At 37.9% G+C, this 24,079-nt stretch overlaps 1 protein-coding gene across 1 annotated transcript; it reads right to left on the bottom strand.

Moving 5' to 3' along the window:
* Positions 1 to 244: 244 nt before the first annotated feature.
* Positions 245 to 22,480, bottom strand: LOC121376221 (transmembrane prolyl 4-hydroxylase-like). The gene is made up of 10 exons (XM_041504036.1): positions 22,307 to 22,480; positions 20,338 to 20,419; positions 17,060 to 17,217; positions 16,020 to 16,081; positions 14,253 to 14,287; positions 12,432 to 12,597; positions 4,601 to 4,655; positions 3,992 to 4,104; positions 3,028 to 3,118; positions 245 to 522 (listed from the first exon to the last, which is right to left on the bottom strand). Exons 1-10 carry the CDS (start codon positions 22,466 to 22,468, stop codon positions 265 to 267), a joined length of 1,182 nt encoding a protein of 393 aa, XP_041359970.1. The 5' UTR covers positions 22,469 to 22,480; the 3' UTR covers positions 245 to 264.
* Positions 22,481 to 24,079: the final 1,599 nt, after the last annotated feature.

Genomic DNA, 24,079 nt, shown 5'->3' with positions numbered 1-24,079 from the left:
ACAAATATAGTTAGAAATACACATAATTGATTTCTTTTCGTCCTTAATATGCTCCATCTTCCATAATGATGTAATTTTCTGCATGAAATAGATGTCAAACACATGCTTGGTAAAACTGCTAGTCTTAGACATAAACTTACAATGTTTTGTATAATTGGCCCCAGACTTTTAGTAACTAGGTGGGGGGTGGGAAGGGATGCTGACATTGTTCAAGAAACTATGATTTAAAACAACAGCAAAGTAATATTGTCATTAAAATGTATTTCAAATGAACTTTTCCATTCGTTTTATATCTTCATCTTTATTATCGGTGACTTTTATCCAGAAATTCCCAATCCACTTTTTGCCTTTCTTGACGGGGCAGCCGCCATGAATACTGTATTGGTCTAGCTGACCGAGCCATTGTGTGGTGTTGTCTATGAAGTGGTTGTACCAAATAACAGCCTTTCCCTTCGCTGGCAACACTTTCAGTTTGGCCTCGTCACATTTTTGGAACAGATTTCTCTTGTCCAGTTTCACCTCCTGCAAAGCATAATTTTTAAATGTAACAAATAAAATCAAACCTATTTTAAGCAGCAACCAAAAATAAAAGTATTTTTGAAACAGATTTTTCTTATCCACTTTTACATCCTGTAACATATAATTTTTTAAAGTATCATAAAATCAAATCTGTTTTAAGCAGCATTCTAGTGGATGTATTCTCAGAATAGATCGGTGTGGGATCGGTTCCCATTTTCTATGGTAGATGTCTCCAGTGTAACAACGGTATTCTCATTAGGCGATTAGTTGCACTACCCTGTCTGCATGCGATTTGTGGGCCCTACTAAAAAAATAGCCCATGAAGTGGTAACAGCGGGTTTCCTCTCTTGAGTATCTGTGTGGTCCTTAACCATAATTATGTCTGATGCCATATAACAGTAAATAAAATGTGTTGAATGTGTCATTAAATAAATCATTTCTTTCTTTAGGTAATTTTTAAGCAGCATTTTAAGGGTGTATTAAAAATGTGATTTCTTAAAACCGATGGCTCAATTTAACTCTGTTCATTTAATAGTAGTGACTCTGTAAAGCAGTGTTCTTATTAAATTAGTCCACTGACTTTATCGCATGCGATTTGGAAGTATACTAAAAACAGAATGTTACACTAAAGTCGTTCTGATTTAGGCGTTCTCAGGTACGGTTTGATCGCATGAGACAAGTTGTGACTAATCGATAATGAGAACATTAATATAGGTAATTTATTAACAGATTTGTGCGTATAGCTATGTGATCTCTTAACGCAGGTGGCTGTTTAATACAGAAAGGTAAGATAGTCCTGTAAGACACTGTCTTCTTAATAAATATCCATTTATACATTATATACTCTTCAAAAAAGTAGGGGAACTCTAATAAGAATTTACAATTGCCAAAATTGTAAGGTATATTAGCTGTGGGGAATGGTTATATGATTAATTAAGCAAACATTACAACCGATAATTCAGTATTACAGTAGGTTTTATGACCACCAAAGATCTTGAAGTTGACAGGTTTTTAATCAGTAAATCGCAAATTCAAAAATAAAAATGACTAAAAACAAAGCAATAACAACTGTATGATCAACAGAATGAAAATGATTGACAGAAATAATGTTCCACGGTGATTAATTGACCTTCCTGGAAATTGTCAAAATCGAGAATGACATCCCACGCACGTGTACGGGCAACTGCATGATGCACGTGCAAACTATAGAATGTGTTTCGGTGTGTTCATAAACAGACCTGAACATTCTTTACTAGGATGTCTGTTATCAAAACGTATGTTCGGACTAATAGTTGATATTAACATTAATATTTGAGTTTCCCCTACTTTTTTGAAGAGTATATTAGGGAGTATATTAATGTGGCCACTTATACCAGGTGGCTGTTAATCACAGGTCAGTTTGTATAATATTTGACTTTGGGAACATTATAAGGTAGTCTCTTAAGACAGGTGGCTGCTTAATATAAGTTGGTTTATATACTAGATTTGGGGGAATATTTAGGTGGTCATGTAAGACAGGTGGCTGCTTAATACAGGTCAGTTTGAATAATACATGTACTGGTATATTACTATGGAGAATGGTAAATTGATATTTTAAAGCAGGGGATTACTTAATGCAGTGCAGTTTGGATAATACACATAGAGGTAAATGATTTGTGACGAGTAATTTGCATTTTATGACAAGTGACTGCTTGACAGAGGTGGATGCTTGAGCAGGTTTGACTTAAACTCATTTTGCATTTTAGTCTCATTTTAAATATGGTACACTTGAATCCGTATTTCCAGTTTAAGGTATTACCAGCACAGAGGTCAACATTGATATTAAATATGTGACTGTGCATACTCAGCTGAAATATCTAGAATTTGTAATAGGGGGAGAGCCTTAACATAATTGTAATGCAGTGCAGTAATGTAATGTAGGTTGATGGCATTGACAAACAAAACTTATTTGGTTGCAGTTTTTTTAAAGGTATGTAAGGTGTAATCTTGGTATTTCAAAGAAAAGCCAGGCATGTATTTGGGGGCAAAAAAAACCCTTCTCCATGAATTTTCTTCTTTTTCAAAAAATATTTTTTCTAGACTTGACCTCCACCCCAACCTCAAATCTTTGCACACCACACAGTCTGCATAAATTCCAGCACGTGCCTAAAAACATACAGGTAATAAATATTTTTGGTGGGAACCGACATTAATGCAGTTGTAACATAATACCTTTAATCACCAAATACAAGCATAAATTTAATTATGGTAATTGGTCAAAAAGAGGTCAGTGGACCCATTGGGCTATATCTCATTCCAGCCAGTGCACCACGACTGGTATATCAAAAGCTGTGGTATGTGCTATTCTGTCTGTGGGATGGTGCATATAAAAGATCTCTTGCTACTAATAGGGGAAAATGTAGCAGGTAACTTAAAAAAAGATGGGGTGTGATGGGGCAGCCACCTGGGCCCCACACTAAATGCAATCAGGCCTGCTCAGCATATTGCCAAGACAATCATTCAACTTACAGTGGCATTAAACATTTCATCATCTGCGACTGGAAACGCTGTTTCTCCCCCTTCCTGTACATCATTAAGATAAAACAGAATGGTCATGTACCTAGAAACAGAAAAACAAACTGGAATAAATATATACAAGAAATCTTGAATCCTAAAGGAAGTACATCCTTTTAAAACATTGTGCTGAAAATTCTAAATAAGAGGGACATTACAAAGGCTACGAGTCTGAACATTTGAAATAATAGTGAATTTACAAAGGCCCTTGAGCCAAACATTAAAAGAGTTATTAAATTTGTATTTACCTTTTTCAAACTGGGTTATAAGCCTTATCAGTGTCTTATATCTTAATATCTAAATGCTTCTTACTGAGCATGGTGAATGATATATAATATCACAGTTTCATAACTGTGTTACTATATCATAGAATTTTAGTTGCATTTGTTTCAAATTTTGGTATTTTTTCAGTACCATACGTTCATAAAATACAGGTACTTAGGGTGGGGATAAAACATTATTTTTTGAGTGCAATGTTAGACTGTCCAGGAAAAATGTAGACAAAAGTTTCTGTCCGATTCATATTTGAACTCCTCAGTGGCAGATCCAGAAAATCCATTTAGTGGGGGGCCCCAATGACATGCCAAGGGAACTTTGGGGGAGGTTTGGAGGGGGTGGGGGATGAAAATTAATATATAATAAAATTATAACTGTCGCAAAATTTAGGGGGGGGGGGGGGGGGGGTATGTATTGCCAAACTAGATTGGTCATTGCACATACAATGTATTTTGTATTTAAAATATTCAATTCTGTACTCTAAAACAAAATCTCTTATGGGGGTTTTGGGTGGAAGTGTTTGTTTTGTTTTTTGTTTAATATTCAGAATTTCAGTTTTAACATATAATCAAATGAAACTGATAAAATTAACACCAAGCTGAATTTACAAGTTAGTTTTGACTATGAAAATGAATAGCCTGACCTGCATATTCGACAGTTCCTTTTGTCAAACCGTACACAGCATGGGTATTTTGAATCCACAGGAGTCGAGTCGTAGTGCGCATTGTAATGACCATCAATGCCATACTGTACAACCTACAATAATAAAAATTGCACTCATAATGAACAAATTGGTTTTATGCAAATTCAGGATTTGAAAACCTTTTGATTTGGGTAATCATTATATTTCAAACAAGGATTAAAAATATATATTGTACAATATAATAAATGTGATGTTATCATGTTATTATTTGGCATGTGTGTGTGTGTGTGTTTAATGTTTTAATGAGTGGCACTGATATTTTTTATTTATTGTTGTTTTGTTTTTTGGGGTGGGTGGGTGCGTACTTTCTGGAACAATCCAATGACTAGAAACTCTTACATAATCACAACAAAAGCTATATGTCTGAATATATTTGTGGTACTGTTTATTTCAACCATATACATATACTTATACAAAAATGTCATTTAACAGGAGAAACTGTCTCCTGCACAGGTGAAAGGAGATTTGATCAAATACCGGGAGACTCCCACGGAATCCGGGAGGGTTGACAGGTCTGTCATATAGATGCAAACTGTTTGGAAAACTTGCCTGAAAATCACTCAATTTAACTAGTTCTATTGGTAGAGCAACAATTTCGGACACTCTGAAATGGAAACAAGAATATGTGCGAGTTTTAACTTTATAAATATGAATTGTACACTTATAATACACATGCAATATGTTGCAATATTTAAAACATATTTTACCAATGTTTGGCCATCTCAGTTTTAGAATGATATAAAAGCTGAATTAATGACCGATTATCAAAAAGCCTAACAAAGATCTCCCAAATAATCTGCAACCTACTTTCAGTATCAATAATTTTAAAAATATATTTACTACCACTACCATCCTCCATCCCCCTACCCTGTCCAGTATTCTTTCTACATTTTAAAGAGAGAAAGAATGTATGGCGGTATAGATTCAGAGGTGGATCCAGAAAATTCATTGGGGGTGGGGGGTGGGGGTGGCAATGACATGAGGCGGAATGCCAAGGGAACTTTGGGGGAGGTTTGAAAGGGGATCATTAAAAATGAAAATTAATATATAATAAAATTATAATACATCCCCCCCCCCCCCCCCCCCAATCCGCCTCTGAGATTCCACCATATTATATGAACAATGTATTCTAAACTGTTAACAAAATAAACCTTTTGAACACAAACCAATAGTTTGGAATATGACAAGATCTGAATAAATCACAATTAAATTTGGCCTCAAGAGTATTTGGCCACTTCTGATAACGCTAAATAAACAATCATTAGGTAACACAAAAGCAGGACTGGAATTAGAAAGCATTGTTGCAGCCAGCCATGATCAATAATTTGGATTATGCAATATTTAGAAGACCTATAGGCAGACCTGTCAACCTTTAGTCAAGAGAAAGCAGGAGATGTGTGTTGAAAAAGCAGGAGATTTTGTCAAAAAGCAGGAGATTTTTTAAATTCACACAATTTAACCCAAAATCGCAAGATTTAAAAAAAACATTATTACAATAAGTTATATGAATACTATATAATGTCATATATACTTCTTAACCTTAGATCTTGGCATTAAAAGAAAAAAAATTAAAAACATTTTTTTTTTTTTTTTTAAAGTTTAAATATTATTATGATTTAATACATATTTAAAAAAATAATAATATTTTATCCAAAAATGTTAAGAACATGAACAAGAAATAAAAAATTTAATTAGTACATTTACGGTATTACACTTACAGCCTTACAGGTTGCGTTACATTATCATTTGTGGTTAGTGTACCTAAGTACATGTACCAAAGACAAATTTATATAAATTAAAATTCAGTTTTACTATAATGAGGAACGGTGGCGTGGTACTTATTTAAAATCATTATAATGATGCAATAAATATTGTATTTTCATTAATCGTAAGTAAATCCTCATTACGGACATCGTGTGAAATATACCGGAATTATACCCATTTCCGTGAGTAACTTTATGTCATGTCAAACACAACATTTTTACAAAAATTATTTCTTGAAGAGTACCCTTATAACCAACTGCACAAAAACATACAAAATTAACTGACACAAGCATGTTGGTCTTTTCGTTGTCTTGCTGTGACATGTGATTTTAACATGCCAGCGTGTGTATCGCTGTCAACTCGGGACGGCAAAATATATGTATTCCAGTGGGAAGACATTTTACAATTCAGAGGTGTCACAGAACTAAATGGTTTGTTTTTATGCAACACTGAATTAGCGGCAACACGCTTCGTAGCCATTACGATGACAACAAACATTATAATAACACGTCATTTTATAAACTCCATGTGCTTTTTTAACAATATAAATAGGCTATCCCACAATTCTCACTTCGGCAAAGGTTAAACAGTCGGGACAATTCGGCCTGTTACATTCTCAGAAAACGAAAGTAGTCGACATTTTCCGAATGAGAAAAAAAAGGTAGAGTTACTTCCCTTATGTTATTTTGACAAAAGAGGATCGATATTTTTTTTATGCTTACAAAAATGTTATTTAAAAGGAGAAACTGTCTCCCGCACAGGTGAAAGGAGATTTGATCAAATACCGGGAGACTCCCGCGGAATCCAGGAGGGTTGACAGGTCTGGCCTTATAGGAGGTGCACACCAGCAATGCCACTAAATAGACCTGTTTAACATTCCACTGCGCATGTGCCCGTTGCGGGGTAACTCGAGGACGCAAACCGCGAACTCACGCGAGATCTCGCAAAAATAGACCTTTGGACAAGTTGGGGGGGGGGGGGGGATAGACAATGGGAAACCACGCAATAAGATTAATTATTCTATCAGTAGGGAACCCGAAAATTCTGTCGACATCCAACAAGACTTATTGGAGACATTTGTGAATTTATTGCTTATCACGAAATAAAAAATATTTTGTTGTTAACGCCCGACAAACGATCGGTTCGAATTCGTACACAATAAATATCGGATATGGGCTGAAATAATATTAATGTGTGCGCGCGTGTATGTATGCAGATATTTATTGTATTTAACATAATTTAAATATTTATATTTTGTACCTGCTTTAGCATTATACAGATAAATACATTCAGGATTCTTGTCGGGATTTCTTTTCACCAAGTTATTTAAAATTTTGTTCGGTATTTGGAATAAAATTATATGATACATATGAAAGTTGAGCTATGGTATATAAAACATTAGAATCAGGCCCGTAGGGACGATATCTGGATTTGGAGGAGGGGAGGGGGCACGATCTGTAGTGGAGGGACACAGTCTAGTTGGGGGGGGGGGGGCAAAAGCCATATTTTAAACCGGGTTTATAAAAGTGGGGCTATAGTCCCCCCTCCGACTTCTTGGTTGCTACCGACCAGAAAATGGTCAGAAATGTAACTGTATTGTATATACAGCTATTTAAATTCGAAGCAAGATTATTTAACCTAAGAAAGATTAAGTTTTATTTATTACAGATTAAACTAGCCGACAGCTTGATAATATAGCTACAAACTCAGAATGGTCTCTTTATTATAAACTCATGAGGGTTTATTATGAGCAGTCATAAGGTACTTCGTTTGAATGTTTGAAGCAAACATATTAAGTACCATGTCAGGCCCGTAGCCAGGAGAGATCGGGGGATCGGACGATCCCCCCCCCCCCCCCCCCCCCAAGTAGGATTGAGAGTTCCGCTCCAATGGAAAAAAAATTGGATTTTACATATAAAAAGTCCTTGTCGCCAAATCACCGGGATAACTAACAAGAAGGACTGTCTGAGGTTCCATTTACTGAAAGTTCCATCCTCCTCAATGGGCCCGTTTGATTATTTCTCGTCCCAACTAATGATCCATCAAAGGACGTCGTGTATGCTATCCTGTCTGTGGGGTGTGAGAAGTATGCCATGTATCATTTATTATAAATACATTAGTACGACTGAAAACAAAGGGAGGCGGTCATCGGAGAATACTCAGACACCACTCACCTGACGGGACCTTGGTCGGACCAACATTGGCGCACAATTCCCAATGGTCAAGGGAAATACCAGATCCAACTTGGATCTGACGAAACCATCGACCACTTATTTGTGACTGCGTATCAGGACGGTCTCTACAGGCAAGGCTACCTGACCCGAGAGATGCCCAACGCCACGATACAACGCATACTAATGATCGTACTCCGGGGTATCTGCAAGGGAGCCGTCAGAAGAAACCATAAGCTGTTTGTTGCGGCCCTTCTCCACTTTAAGCCTGGAGAGATCATCAACTCGCCATGAGTCCTGCTGCGCCAGCCTTAACTAGGACAGGTAACAATCTCCTTTTTGGGCTAGTTGGACTTTAAATGTTTTCGATCGAGTTTAAAATTCTTATGTTTATTTTTTTTATAAATAGTCTGACGCATTTTACTTTGGCGCCCGATCAATTGCTCAAAATCACCCTAAAAACTTTTCGGCCGAGCAGTCTTAACCATTTTGGGGTTTAATTTTAGAGTCCAGACATGTTTTTGGATGCAGTTACTCTTTGTAGACTTAGGTTTTTGACAGGCTTCACCGAGGAATTGAAACTTAGCCAATCAGAGCACGGCTCCCACTCGGTGTTACTTGAGGTCTGCTAAGTGTTTGCTAGTCGGTCCGCGCTAGCGTTTGACCTTACTAAATGGCTTTTTTCCAAATTCTGCCCACTTCAAACTCAATTCCCCCCCCCCCCCCCCCCCCCCTCCGGAGTTGGTCACTGGCGAAGTCAGAGGCTAAATCCGAAGTGGGTGTGCCGTAACCCTTGTGGATAGGGGCACGTTAATAGAGTTGCCCGTTGCCCGTTTCTTGTCGTGGCTCCGTGACCAGGCTCCGTGACCATTTTACATGCATACCACAACTTAATGCAACTTATTAAACGTATATTTCGCAACAAAAGTTTGTGTATTATTCTCGAGTGTTACACGGCGTCATCTCATTCTTTGGCAAGGGTTTATATATATATATATATATATATATATATATATATCTATATATATATATATATATATATATACCCCCTCCCCCCCCCCCCCCCCCCCCTCCCGTCTACGGCTCCGCGCTATCGGCGCTCGCGTTTGATGAGTTCCGTTTACATGAAATCCCCCCCTCCCCCACCGCTAATCATACTGGCTACGGGCATGAAGTTGTATACACTATTCATAAGTTAGACCAAACGTCAAATTAGGATCGTATCGGGTTGCATAGATCTACTACTCTGTAAAAGTTGCTGCACTTTATGTTATGTATAATCATGTACGTTATAAAAACGTGTGATACTTGCATACAATATCGATATATAGGACTTCTCCCTATACTTGTAAATGTGTATCAAAGTGCTGATGGTATCGCTAACGATCTCGACCAATGTTCTCAGGTACAAAATACAAAATAGTAACCAAACACTATTGTACATACAGATATATGTTTACTTCAAAATTATCTTCATGTAAAGAAGAAGATGTCATCTTCTAAATTCTTCAAAACAAACAACGCAAACAGCATGTCAACTTTTACTTCCGCGTTTACATGTGATGTGAAACTTTGAGCCGCGTTTAAAGCCGGCGCACACGAGCAATAAAAAACGCAGCGACGTGCGTTAAAAATCGCAGTCCGGCAAAGATCGGATGAACGCAGTAAAAACGCACCGTGTGCGACTACCCTGCGTTGCGTTTTTTAACGCTGCGATGCATTTTCAGAAATCAAACATGTTTGGTATTGAACGGATGAACGCAGACAGATCCGATTGAAAACGCACCGTGTGCGCCAATCTGCGTCTGCGTTGCTTTGAGATTTTTTTAGATGAACCAATCGTCTGTCGAAACCTTTCAAAATGGCGTCATCCACCGACACAATGGACTCCAGAAAACGAACACATGTTGATAGAGCTCTACCAGGAGAGAACGTGCCTGTACCAGGTTAATTCAGAGTATAGTGGCAGAGTTTTAAAGTTGCTGCGGCAATGGGGCAAATTGCCGAAAAATTACAAATGACTGGTATATGTAATGTTCGTACAGTAAGCCTTATTTGACGTAAATAAAGTCAACGACATGTGTAGCACCATTTTTTTTTTTGGCATCGCAGTTTATTTTCAATGTAATGTTTGCTGCCATTCTGTGCATGCCACATGATTACACACGTCACATGATGTTAAATATATATATATATATATATATATATATAATATATATATATATATATAGAAATCCCTGACCCATCGCTGGTAAACGCCAACGCGACGTATGTAGGCGCACACGAGCGGCATGCGTTTTTAGACGGACTGCGATTTTTAACGCATGTCGCTGCGTTTTTTAACGCTCGTCTGCGCCGGCCTTTACTCGGTTTCTGACGTCATGCTAAGTTGTAGGTTTTCGCATGTGACGGTTCATATATGTTTTAAAGTCGCACGCCCTAGTTTCAGCCCGCGAAAATTAATTCTAATTTTGTTTAATCTACAAAACTGTAACACACTTAGATCACGTTTTTATAAATAGAGTGAAAAAGCAGGTTTTATATCGATAAATACCATGGGAATCCCCGTCACCCAATTACTTGAAATAATTTAGAAAGTTAGTATTCTGATGTCACCGGTAGATGTCGCTCGAAGCACAGAAATGCCTATGTCACGACAAATTTCCCAGAGTGCACACAGAATTGGGGTGCGTTCCTTTCACCTCTCCTGGGCATGTTCCAACTGTTCTGTCCTCTCCAGATATCGTAAGACTTATTGGTTTTAAGGGTTTGTAACGTTTTGTATTGATATACTTACTTGTCTTTACTTTATTGTTAATGAAAATGTTCACGAACTGTGAAAAAACCTCACAAATGAACTACCAGCAAACGACAACAAATCGGATGTTGATTGCGCGAACCGTGCACGGGAAAACAAACCGTACCAAAATGATAACGGTAACGGGAAGATCCCCTCTAAAAATAGATTAGACCTTGTCTGCTCAACGGTTTTTTCTCCGACGCGCGTGCGTTTTTAAGAAATACGAAAAATGCATTTTGTGGTATTACAAACACCAGGATTACCAGGATTATTAAAAACCACTTCAGGTGAATGGAAATGTATATTCTAAATAATAAAATGTAAGTAAAGTGCAAGTTTATTTGTGAGAAAATGGGTTTAATAGCGAAAAACAACGGCGTAATTGTTAACAACTAGGGCGTGTCCCTTTAAAACTTCGTAAATATCAGATATTATTTCAAGTGAAGTTGTATGTATCTGATATAAATGATAGTGAAAATAAAATAAAATAAAATAATAAATAAAATAAGATAAATAAATAAGTAAATAAATAAATACATAAATAAATAATTTGTGGATACACATGATTAGTAGTTGTACGACTCTTTTTTTTTTTTTTAATGAAGCGACAAGGGGAAAATAGAGCTGTGATAAAGGTCTGTGTGAGTTTAGGGGTTTTGTTGGTTTTTTAGGGGGAAGGGGAGACATATTTTATTAAATTTTAAATACTGATACATGTGGAGAATTAAACATCACTGGAAATCCGCGTGAGTATTTAACTATAATTCTAATTGTTAAAAGTAAAAAAACACATTCCACTAAAGTTAATTTTATTGTATGAATCTTTTAATTTTACATTGTTAAAATACCCTTGACAGGTGGCTCCAGAGACTTCGTCTAATTTAATGTTTCACTGCTTTTGGTCTTAAACCATTCCGATGTAAACTTTAGTAGACCGTTTTTCGCTGCCATTTTAACATCTTGTACGAAATATATACGTTAGTCGCTAGAGATTCACAGCTCCTACGAAGCTACTCACGACGCTCGTGACAACTGTCGATCATGCCCCCAATTTGTATATAGCCTTGATACCGTCCAATTCGGCAAGGGACGGTACTCTTCGCGCACATGCGCAATGGGAATGTGAAAGAGGTCTATTGCAGAGATGGTTTTCAATAGGATTTCCGAGTATGAATGATTGTTTAACGACAAAAAAAACACAAAACAAGGCTTTTGGGTGTCCGACAAAGGTATATGAACATAAACTGTTAAACATACCACTACGGGCCGAATTTACGAAGCCTTTTTTTCTTAAATACAGGTGTTTTAGCACCTAACTGTAGGCCTAACTGTATGTAATATGCGGGTAAGACATAAACAGGTTTGTAAATTCGGCCCTACATGTATATTAAATATTAAACAACACCTATATAAAATGGGGAAATGTATGTATAAATATCACCGATACCGATTAAATTGCGACAGTTCTTTTTTTATTTATTTATTTAATTTTTTTACGTTGGAGAATCACGAGTAATCCCTTCAGGAAAGTTTGTGGCCTTGGGCCACATGTCATTAAGGGCTCCCTAAATGGATTTTCTGGATCCGCCACTGCTATATACACACACCATATGGAACCACAGAAATGAAACGTTTTGTATTGTACCTTTTCTGGATACGTTCGAAGACCGAATCCGTTGAATTGTCTGGGTAAAGCCAAACTTGGTTGCTGAGTCGTGCATGTTTCTCTGGTTGGTTCTGCACGAATGATCGCACGTAGCGTTGTAGATCTGACGGTTTTAGTTTATTCAACTCGTTTGGTGTGATAAAACCTATATTTGAAATAGTACGTGAAAATTGTTAGATAAATTCAAACTCATTTTAAACATTGTCAAATATGTGATAAAAATTTGTTTTCAAATATTTAAGACCTAAAACTATAACATCAGCTTAAAATCTACACATGCCTTGATGATTAGTTTCCATTACATGATTGTTGGACACAATCAAAATGTGTCAAAGTTTGGTTTCTAGAATATCTGACAAACTAAAATATTTTGCTACAGTGAATCTTTCATATGTAGAATCCCCTCATTCACCCATTGACTTAAATATTGCCCTCGTATTTCTACTTTTATATTACAGTTTATATCTTCGAAGTTACAATTTATTTTAAATCATATTAAAAGTTGCTCTTGGAACGTGATAATTAAAGGCATACTGTCACGGATTTAAGAACCTTATTTCTCTAAAAAAAAATGGATAATAAATAAAAATTACATTAATTTTTGAAAACCAAATCTAGCTATCACATTGCTTTATAGCCCGGTCTCACCGGGCTTAAGTCGTGTTCACGATGGGTTTTCGTTAAAAATACGCTGCGTTCAAGTTGAGATTTCGACAAAACCTTACCCTATCGCAGACTATTCTGCGTTAGGAAGCAATCACTCTGCGAACAGTCTGCGACCTGCAACCGATCGGGGAAAAAATATAAAAATTGGGGGAAAATGAATTTTCTAGTCTGCGTCTTATCTGCTAACAGTCTGCAAATAGTCTGCTATAAGCTTAGAATCATTTGCGTTCTCTCTGCAAACAGACGCAGATTTTTACCACAATTTTGTATATAAGGGTCTTCCTCATAATTTTTCCTATCAGTTGTTCATAAAATTTCTAGGAGAAGCATCAAATGTTGGTTACTATAGTAGTATACAAACATTCATAGAACTGTGATTTGTCTGACTGGCCATGATTGGATTTATGTAGAATATATGTGGACTTGGAGTAACTAGTAGTACTTTATACTAGGAATGGATTTATAGTGAACTATGTTTTTAAAGTGGTGCATATAGTTTATTCGCCGATCAAACGCAGACTGTTCTGAGACTTTCCGCAGACTAGTCTGCGAATGGCAATTTAACGCAGACTAGTCTGCGAGTGGTAGGGGGTCGGTCGGTAGGCGGTGTATCTCAGATTAATCTGCGTCCTATCTACGTGGTCGATCCGATATTTTTGTCGCAAAGAGGAAATGCTGCATACAGCAAATCCTGCTTGCGTTAAAAAAATCGTAGAATGGATTGTACACCGATCTATTCCTACTTAATCCTCGTTGCGTCCAAGTTGCGAACAGCCAAAAAAGACATCGGCAACCCATCGTGAACACGACTTAAGCCCGGTGAGACCGGGCTATTAATTGAACGATGATGGAGTGAAATCCATGTCAATATCTCTTGGCAATTTTAGTTTTTGAATTATGGACCATTGCCATAATTCAATTATTTTTACAAAATATCATTAATAAGTGAAGTATGGTGGTTACGTAGATGTTTGAATAAAGTACATTTAGGGGAAAATCAAATATATCTTTGTTTAGGTAATACTTTGTTACGCCATTTAATAGGTCAGTGGTCTGTGACAATATGCCTTTAATGTCAAAGCATACACAAGTCAAACTAGATGGAAATTTAAATAGGGGTTTTTTTTTTTTTACCATCGTTATTGGCATCCAGTCCAGTTTCTGCATACCTGCAAGTATAGAGTTTCAGGTTCAGTTTTAAGAATTAAAAACATGCCGGATAAGGAACTGGATTAGTGGAATACACCAAATTAACAACAGTACATTTTTAAACTGTTCCCAAAACACTGTCATCAACATATTTTGTTGTTAGGCATTATTCAGTATTTCACTGGATACACTACACATCACTACATATCAGTCAAACCATAGTGCTATAGAGATTTCATACGATATGTTATTTCATCTCCAAGTAAAATGACCTTGTAAAACCTTTCCAAACGTATTGAACTTAAGGCAGGTTTCTGTTAGTGATATTATGATTGGTCGAATACACGAAAGGTTATTTCGACAAGGAAAACGTGTACTTTGTTGAGATTTATTAAATGTCACAAAGTTATCTTGACAGGGAGAACAGTTTAGGCTACATACGTTGCTGAGATATATTAATTGTGGGAAAAAAATGTTGGTTTTTTTCATTTAACGACGCACTCAACACATTTTATTTACGGTTATATGGTGTCGGACATATGGTTAAGGACCACACATATATTGAGGGAGGAAACCCGCTGTCCCCACTTCATGGGCTACTCTTTTCGATTAGCAGCAAGGGTCTTTTATATGCACCATCCCACAGACAGGATAACACATACCACGGCCTTTGATGTACCAGTTTTGGTGCACTGGCTGGATCGATAAATAGCGTAATGGGCCCACTGACGGGGGTCGATCCCAAACCGACCACGCATCAAGCGAACGCTTTACCACTGGGCTATGTCTCGCCCCCTATTAATAAAGGCGTGGACAGTCAATTTTAATTTCAGTCAGACTACACCATGTATCTATATTTGGTCTTGTAGCATCACTGTTTTACATTCCACTGTCTATTCAGCTGTAAGATCGGCCTCCGTGGTGTCGTGGTTAAGCCATCGGCTGGTAGGTACTAGGTTCGCAGCCCGGTACCAGCTCCTACACCAGAGCGAGTTTTAACTACTCAGTGGGTAGGTGTAAGACCAATACACCCTCATCTTTCTCACTAACCACTAACCCACTGTTCTGGACAGACAGCCCAGATAGCTGAGGTGTGTGCCCAGGACAGCGTGCTTGAACCTTAATTGGATATAAGCACGAAAATAAGTTGAAATGAACTGAATCAGCTGTAAGTGACAAAGTAGCAGTATGGGGATAGCCTAATTATCAAACCGTACTCCATAACCTTGTGACACCCATAGTAACACATCTGCAGCATGGCTGGAGCATGTGATTCGGTGGCGCAGTGATTAAGCCATCGGACTACAGGCTGGTAGGTGCAGGATTCGCAGCCCGGAACCAGCTCCAACCCAGAGCGAGTTCTTAAGGGCTCAGTGGGTAGGTGTAAGGCCACTACACCCTCTTCTCCCTCACTAACAACTAACCCACTGTCCTGAACAGACAGCCTGAATAGCTGAGTTGTGTGTCCAGGACAGCGTGCTTGAACTTCAATTGGATATAAGCACGAAAATAAGTTGAAATGAAATGTGATTCAGAAGATGCCAGCAGCTGGAGGCGCCAGTTATAAATTACGTGGACAATTTTCCAAAACTCGCCTCAGGCGTTACCTCTACCTCGATCTCTAACAGTTCAGTTTTTATCTGGAGTGTCTAGTCAAGCAGAGGCTCGCGGTATTTAGATATTGGTAAACAGTACATGAACAAACTGATAAGTTGTTTCCGCACTTTAAAAAAAAAAAGTACATTAACTTACATCTCTAAAATATCTTCGTCGTGTGGGTAAACGTCAAATGCTTCTTCTATGGTAACCCGCATCTATAATTCCAGTAAAGAAGTATACTTATAAGAGCATCAGATTATCGTAATATAAACTAGGAAAAAGAAATAGCTAGCAAGGTGTGTACGAGATAAAAAAATATATATGACAGTGTTTAAAACTGCCCCTGAGACTCCTTAACCCAGTGACACGCACAGTAGCACATTAGCAGCATATTTTCAACGAACTGGAGGCGCCAAATAAGTATTATTTGCCTGTCAACGGGTAGAGTGGAAGGATGCATTATCTTCACACACACACACACACACACACACACGCACGCACGCACGCACGCGCGCACACGCACACACACACACACACACCACGCCTGCTTCCGAGGTATATATGGAGGGGAGAGCTAGAGTCGGCCGCTGGGAACTCCCATCAAATAAATAATATATCAGCTCCGATTTACAACCACTGACGCTCGGCCTAATGTTTCATATATACAGGCAACATGCATTGGTACCGTGAACCATTTGATAATCGTGCGTGAACAGACATCTTTTTTGCCACTTAATTAGCAATCCTCTAACTCATAATAAGCCCTTTGTGCTCCACACGCACGTGCACAAGGAGAGAGACGCGCGCACATGCACACACACACACACACACATACACATACACGCACATGCATGTGCAGTTACAACGCTTACGTCCAATTCAAAATTGTTTCAGAATTATTAGTGTCTTCCTAATAACACGACAACAGATCTTCGAAGTAGGCCACACATTTAGACATATACTTTTATTTCATGGCGGGGGAGGGAGAGAGGGTAATTAATCAAAAGCCATGATAATAATGTGTTGTTTTTTGACTAGAAAAATTAATATAAAATATAATTTGCTGGTATCAGGAGAGAGTAGCGGTAGACTTTTAGTTCTTGTGCTGATTAAATAATCTGACAGGGTAGGCCTATCACTAAACAAACATTCCTTTCTTTTTTAATAACCGTAAATAAATAAAAGGAATATACTTCAGGCACGGAGAGTTTTCGATCTCCATCCAGATCTAGAATGTTGAAGTTTGTGTTTTCTGTCTTTTCTTTTAGCGTTTGGCTGGGCTCCAGTCCTATGTCGTGGGCCAAAGAACGGAAATGGTTGCATTCCTCTTCTGACAAGAAGTTGGGCAATTCTGTCAAAATGTATTGTAAATGTATATCAATGTAATATATAGGGTCACACCCATCCCATTTTGTCATTTAAATAAAAAAAAATTCGCCTGTTCAGGCTTCATCGGGAAATCTGTCAACAAGAATATTTTTTTATAAAAATTAAAAATAAAAAAAATTAAAAATACGCACATAAAACCATTAAAGTTAAAGTTGTAACTAAAATAATAAATAATCTACTTAAGTATATATAAGAAACGGACCTACAAATAAAGTTCAGATTAAATAATGAAGTTGGCTCAACAAATAATGATATTTATAGATTTAAATTTGATAAAATTACCACTCTAAAAAACAGCCATCAAGCCATCGAGGAGTGAGTAAAGCTCAACTAAAAACTGCAGAACAAACATTAAACATTAATACATATGCATATACATATACACATACATTAAATTAAATTTTAAAAAAATTCTTTCTTTTTTGGACCAAATGCCCACTCTAAAACACGTCAATAATTAACTAATGTGCAATAGCCTCCTATCTTTTGTTTTGGATAGACACAAACATATTGAATCTCCCTTCCCCCATTTAAAATGTACTGCAATCTAAATCTAAGCACTTGCAACCAGTGGAGAGCGCACCTGCCTAATTACGTGTTTCAAGACCTCACCAAGACGCCGTAGATACTGAACTCTCCTGCCAACCCTCCTACCCTCCTGTAAGTATGGACTCAATCAGACTTTAAACTTTTTGGCCGTCATTTCGAAAACGTTTGTTGTTTTGTTTTGCTTTGTTTTTGTTTTTTTGTTGGGTTTTGTTTCTTTTGTAAATAGTCTGATACCCTTTATTTTTGGCAGTCCGTCTAAATTGCTCAAATCACCTTCAAACTTTGAATGAGCAGTCTAATTTTTTGTTTGGCCTTAATTTTGACCGGTCATTGTTATTCTCAACTTATCTAAAAAAAATCCAAATTCCGCCTACCTCAAACTGACCTCTACCACACCACCTTCTGCCCCGGAATTGGACACTGTCGATGTCAGAGGCTAAGTCCGGGATGGGCGTGCGTGAACCTATTTTTGGACATGGGGCACGTAAAAAGAGTTCCCATACCATACAAACTTCACCATGTTACCAGAAGAGAGAGAGAGAGAGAGAGAGAGAGAGAGAGAGAGAGAGAGAGAGAGAGAGAGAGAGAGAGAGAGAGAGAGAGAGAGAGAAGCGGTTTTCAAAGAGAATCGAAACTCTTTGCCATGTATGACGAGTGTAAGACGTATCTGATACCCAAGGCAGAGTACTACAAGATGATGAGCGACTTGAAGATGACGTCAGAGGATACACATACAAAGTTAAGACACACTTATTACTCACTCTAAAAATTTGAAATATTGGTGTGTGGAGATGTTGAGAATTATATATATATATATATATATATAGTCGGTAACGTGTGATATTATAGGGAAAGTGCAAGCTAGTCACACCAAGTTTGTTTGAAACATATTTTATTGCATATAATATACAAAAGGATTGGGCACAAGTTATCCAACTTATGAGGCCCTCTCCTAATCACAAATATTATAACATTATAGGCGACTACTATTACTACAAATATTTGAAACGAAGCAAATACACAACACATCAAGCAAGACAAATTAACAGTGCAGATGAAGTGAAACTGGAAGAAAGACTACAATAAATATTCAGAACAAAGTTAATACATAGAATATCAAGCAAAATAGGTTTGTAGTGTGGATAAAGTGCTAAAGAAAAGAAAAATGGGTAAACTAAAGTAGTTTATCTTTCTAATCAGACGGCGCGGCTTTGACGTGGGATAGTCGATAAGTTCAGCACATTTTGATATACTTTTATCGAGCCATAATTTATTTATCTAATCATTTATTAAACCATATTTTATATATTGAAGCTTTCTGTTAAATAATACTAATTAATTCTTGATTATAATAATTGTTCTACTGATAGGATATAACAAAAATTGATATAACATTTCTTACATAAAGGCGTGTGGGAATATTTAACGGGGGTAGAGGCGGGACATAAATATTTAAATAAACAGGGCTGTAAATCTTAACCCCCCTTAATTTTATTTCTGTCCCGATCGATACAACAGACATTTTCATGGCTAGCTACCCCCTCCCCAATTTCTCTTTTGCTTTTGCCCGAAATTTATTGCAGTACCACCACCCCCCCCCCCCCCCCCCCCCCCCCTCCCCCCCGTGTGAAGTATGTATGGCAAACAGAGAGTAATAGGTTAAAAATGTATATAGTCTATATTGATTTTATCCCGTGACGGTATAAGCATAGGGAAATCCGAGAGACTTGTTTAACCAAACATATCAATGTTTCCAAATATAATGTTTGTTATATAAGTATTAGGTAATAGTAATGGAGAATTATTGACCATGTATTATTATATCTAAAATGTATGATTTAGATTTTATATTTTGTTTCCCACTCTTAAAGGCATATAGCCACAACAACCCCCCCCCCGTGACGTGACTATAGAAATAACCCACCTTTTCTTCCATCTCAGAAATAATCAAGGTAACTTTTATTTATAACCCTTGGTAGACCTGGAGTTGCGAACAGATTTGTAAACTTGCCCGTGGGAATATGTCTTTAAGATTTGGAATCATGGAATTTACCACTGGTCTGTCATCTTGTGTAAACCTGAATTACATCCCCAACCAGCATTATAATTGGGAATAATTATTGTTTAAACCACTTGTTCAGCGGAATCCGCCATTCCGTGATTTGTCCTGAACAGGATAAAGTCAATAATATATCTGTAATAATTGTTTTTATCCTGCAGGTCAACATAAAAAGTGATGGAATACGTTCGAGCTAAACAAGCAAGCGTTTTGCAGTATGACATACAAAAAGCCAGAGTCGAATAGATGATGGTGCTTATAATTATGTCGGCACAAAAGTAACTTGTTTTAAGCCAATTTCAAAAGGAATCATACGCGCGCGCACACACGTACACAAACACACACACACACATACACACTGACACGAACAGAAAGACCCACAGAAACAACAAAAGCAAAAAAAAAAAAAAAAAAAAAAAAAATCCAATTCATTTGTGCGCCCGTGTGTAGGCTGTTCAGAATTAAAATGCTTACCAAATATCAAAGGCTTTAAGCTGAGAGTTTTCAGCTCTAACTCGGTTCCATCAGTTAAGACTACTTCCTTTATACTTCCTACCTAAAGATAATTTTAGCCTTCCTAATTATTAGGGAAATAAAATTCTATAAACCAACATAAATACATTTACGCTAAACCGATGTATAAAAAACGAAGAAAAAAAAGAAGACAAGTATTTGTTTCTTTACTAACGTACAAGAGTCAATACCAGCTACTTCGTAACCTAAATACATGTAGTAAATATTCTTCATAGAATCGCTCCTTACAGCTACGACGTGTTCGAGGTGTGGGCGGCATGTGGCTGCTACACTGTATGTCGATGGCATATTGTATGTGGATGGCATATTGTATGTGAACCGGCCTCGGTGGCGTCGTGGTTAGGCCATCGGTCTACAGGCTGGTAGGTACTGGGTTCGGATCCCAGTCGAGGCATAGGATTTTTAATCCAGATACCGACTCCAAACCCTGAGTGAGTGTTCCGCAAGGCTCAATGGGTAGGTGTAAACCACTTGCACCGACCAGTGATCCATAACTGGTTCAACAAAAGCCATGGTTTGTGCTATCCTGCCTGTGGGAAGCGCAAATAAAAGATCCTTTGCTGCCTGTCGTAAAAGAGTAGCCTATGTGGCGACAGCGGGTTTCCTCAACAACAAAAAAACAGTGTCAGAATGACCATACGTTTGACGTCCAATAGCCGATGATAAGATAAAAAATCAATGTGTTCTAGTGGCGTCGTTAAATAAAACAAACTGTACAATATATATATGTATATGTATGTATGTTGTATCTGGATGATATATTGCATGTGGTTGTTGATTGTACCTACTATTTGGATGGGGAATTAATATACTACATATGTATTTGAAGGACAAATAAACTTGTCTTTAAGAGATGTTTGCAGGTGGTCGTTATGAGCAGATGTCCTTTACACACAGGTTGGAATACATGCAATTATGTACAGATCAACGTCCTTTTTACTGGATGGCCTTATTTATAAAAGGATATTTGTGTAGCCTGCTTGCTCCTCCTGTCCCAGATCCAGCAACTGGCGAAGTCAGATATTACATTCTGGGTTGGCATGCCCGATCCTTCACTGGATATGAGTTCACTGACCTGACCAGCATATTAGACTGAATAGAACAGGGCCGTATATAGATTAAAATGACTGGGTTTGGGGAGGGTGTGTATAGTAAAAAGGAATCAGGTCATATTAACATCGTTCTTCTTCAGCTAGACACAAATAGCACTTTTAAATTAAAACGGACACTTTTTCGTATTTTTCCTGGGAGCAATTGCCCCTGCTTTACCCTGCAGAACATGTAACAAATTGTGACCATGATATGATCAGAATATGTAACAAAAGTTCACCATGGTGTTATCAAAACATAACAGAAGTTGTTTTGTCTGTTGTTTTTGTTTTGTGTTGTTTGTTTTCCCTCACTGCAGTTTAACTAAAGATGCCATGGTGAATCAATACTTAATAATTCAGAAGCATATCTCATTAACAACTGCAGTGACATTGGAAGTTGAGCTTGAATACATACTTATGATCCCATGAATATTTTATTCAACAAAAATCGATTTAGTTGTGTGGCCAAGGTGATTGTGGGATCCATATGTAACGGCACCGCCGAGAGCATATGGCCTTGTCCCTCCCCAGTTTTCATACATATTGACCACCCACCCCAGGCGCGGATGCAGGATTTCTGAAGGTGGGTGGGGGAGGCGTCAAAATGTGATGACTGATCTCTCCTCTTACACCGAACAGTTCATATAATCACGGTTCCCCTTAAAGGTTATGGTCGGGTGGGGGGGGGGGGGCGGACGCCTGGATCCCCCCCCCCCGGATCCGCTACTGCATCCTACTTCCACCTCTGAATATACTATTGATGTTTATTTAACATAGTCTGAGGTATACGAAAGCAAACCCAAGAAGAAACAACTTACAAATGAAGATTCCAAACGTGTGAGTTTGTAGGTTGTTTTGTGACAGGAAATTCCATTCTCGTCTTTATAACAAGCGTTGTCCTGGATGTCGTCTGCTATAGAATAGTGAATTGTATAACAACATACGCACAACAGTACGCCGATACTTATCCGGCCTGTCATATTCCGACTGCTCCGTTATCGTTAAGCAGGGTCAATATCACGTGGTTTCTGATAGTGATAATGGGAATCGTCGATATATAGTGATTAAACTATTTGAGCTAGGATTGGTAGGTACCGGGTTCGCATACCAGTGTTAATTTTAACGCTATACTACAGTGGGGAGGTGGAAAAAATATATAATACTACACTCGTTTTTGCTAGATATCATTTTTACGAAACTAGTGATCATCCCATGTTAGTATCTAACCAAACGAAAGTGAGGTCAGATACCATTGGAAGTTCACGAGTTTCGTAAAAATGTTATCTACTAGACAAATGTGGTATTTTATTTATTACCCAACATCAAATGTTAAATTTGACAATTACTTCCAACAAAATATGCGAATGAACACATCTAACAACCAGTCACTTGCCGAAATGACGTCATTTTACAACTAATACGCACTTGGTGGTGCTTACGAAATTTGTACGACACACCCAGGTTTTCACCATGTGGGTTATAATAAAATAAATACTACACTTGTGTTCACTAGATACCATTTTTACGAAAGTCGTTCGGTCATATACTAACATGGGAAGTTCAAGTATAGTATTCTGTATATACCGACTTCACTCTTCGTGGGCATACAGAAGCGGGGAAAGAAAAATGATCTTTCCCTAAAGGCCACCGCAGACCTTTGCAAAAAGGTGCAATTTTTGTTGCATGCAACACAAATCGTACGTCGTTGCATCGTGTGCGCTGGCCTGCGATGCAATTTTTGTTGCATGCAACTGAAATTGCTCCGATCAAACATGTTTGATTTTATTGCATGTAATTGCATCTAATTGCTCGCTGTCGCAAACGTGTGCGCCTTCAATGCAACAAAACGTTGACGCAATAATTTAAACTGCCAATGAACGGATAGATAGTGATCACATGACTCAAAATGGCAGCCTCCAGCAGCATGTGATCTACAGAAACAGAGGATGAATTAGTTGTGATGTGGCAGACAATGCCATGTCTTTTTCACACAGTATCCCCTGAATATAGCAACAATGCTGAACAATGCAGAAATTGAATCTGCGCTTGGAATACTGGTCACCGACCAGTGATCCATAACTGGTTCAACAAAGGCCATGGTTTGTGCTATCCTGCCTGTGGGAAGCGCAAATAAAAGATCCCTTGCTGCCTGTCGTAAAAAGAGTAGCCTATGTGGCGACAGCGGGTTTCCTCTAAAAACAGTGTCAGAATGACCATATGTTTGACGTCCAATAGCCGATGATAAGATAACAAATCAATGTGCTCTAGCGGCGTCGTTAAATAAAACAAACTTTACATTTAATATAATAGCCTCTGCCGCTAAAATGAACCACCGGCATCGGTAGCGTCGTGGTTAGGCCATCGGTCTACAGGCTGGTAGGTACTGGGTTCGGATCCCAGTCGAGGCATGGAATTTTTAATCCAGATACCGACTCCAAACCCTGAGTGAGCGCTCCGCAAGTCTTAATGGGTAGGTGTAAACCACTTGCACCGACCAGTGATCCATAACTGGTTCAACAAAGGCCATGGTTTGTGCTATCCTGCCTGTGGGAAGCGCAAATAAAAGATCCCTTGCTGCTAATCGGAAAGAG

This window comes from Gigantopelta aegis, chromosome 6 (assembly GCF_016097555.1).
Source record: "Gigantopelta aegis isolate Gae_Host chromosome 6, Gae_host_genome, whole genome shotgun sequence".
Classification (NCBI taxonomy): Eukaryota; Metazoa; Mollusca; class Gastropoda; order Neomphalida; family Peltospiridae; genus Gigantopelta; species Gigantopelta aegis.
Note: the sequence above shows the minus strand (reverse complement) of the source record. Positions and strands in the feature narration are given on the sequence as shown.

What these genes read in the sequence shown, in the direction of transcription:
- LOC121376221 (XM_041504036.1), bottom strand. Translation starts at nt 22,468, where the DNA reads ATGACAGGCCGGATAAGTATCGGCGTACTGTTGTGCGTATGTTGTTAT. An exon ending in GACGAAGATATTTTAGAGAT is followed by an intron (nt 14,288 to 16,019) that starts GTAAGTTAATGT and finishes CTATACTTGCAG; the next exon opens with GTATGCAGAAACTGGACTGG. An exon ending in ATGAAATGTTTAATGCCACT is followed by an intron (nt 523 to 3,027) that starts GTAAGTTGAATG and finishes TATGCTTTGCAG; the next exon opens with GAGGTGAAACTGGACAAGAG.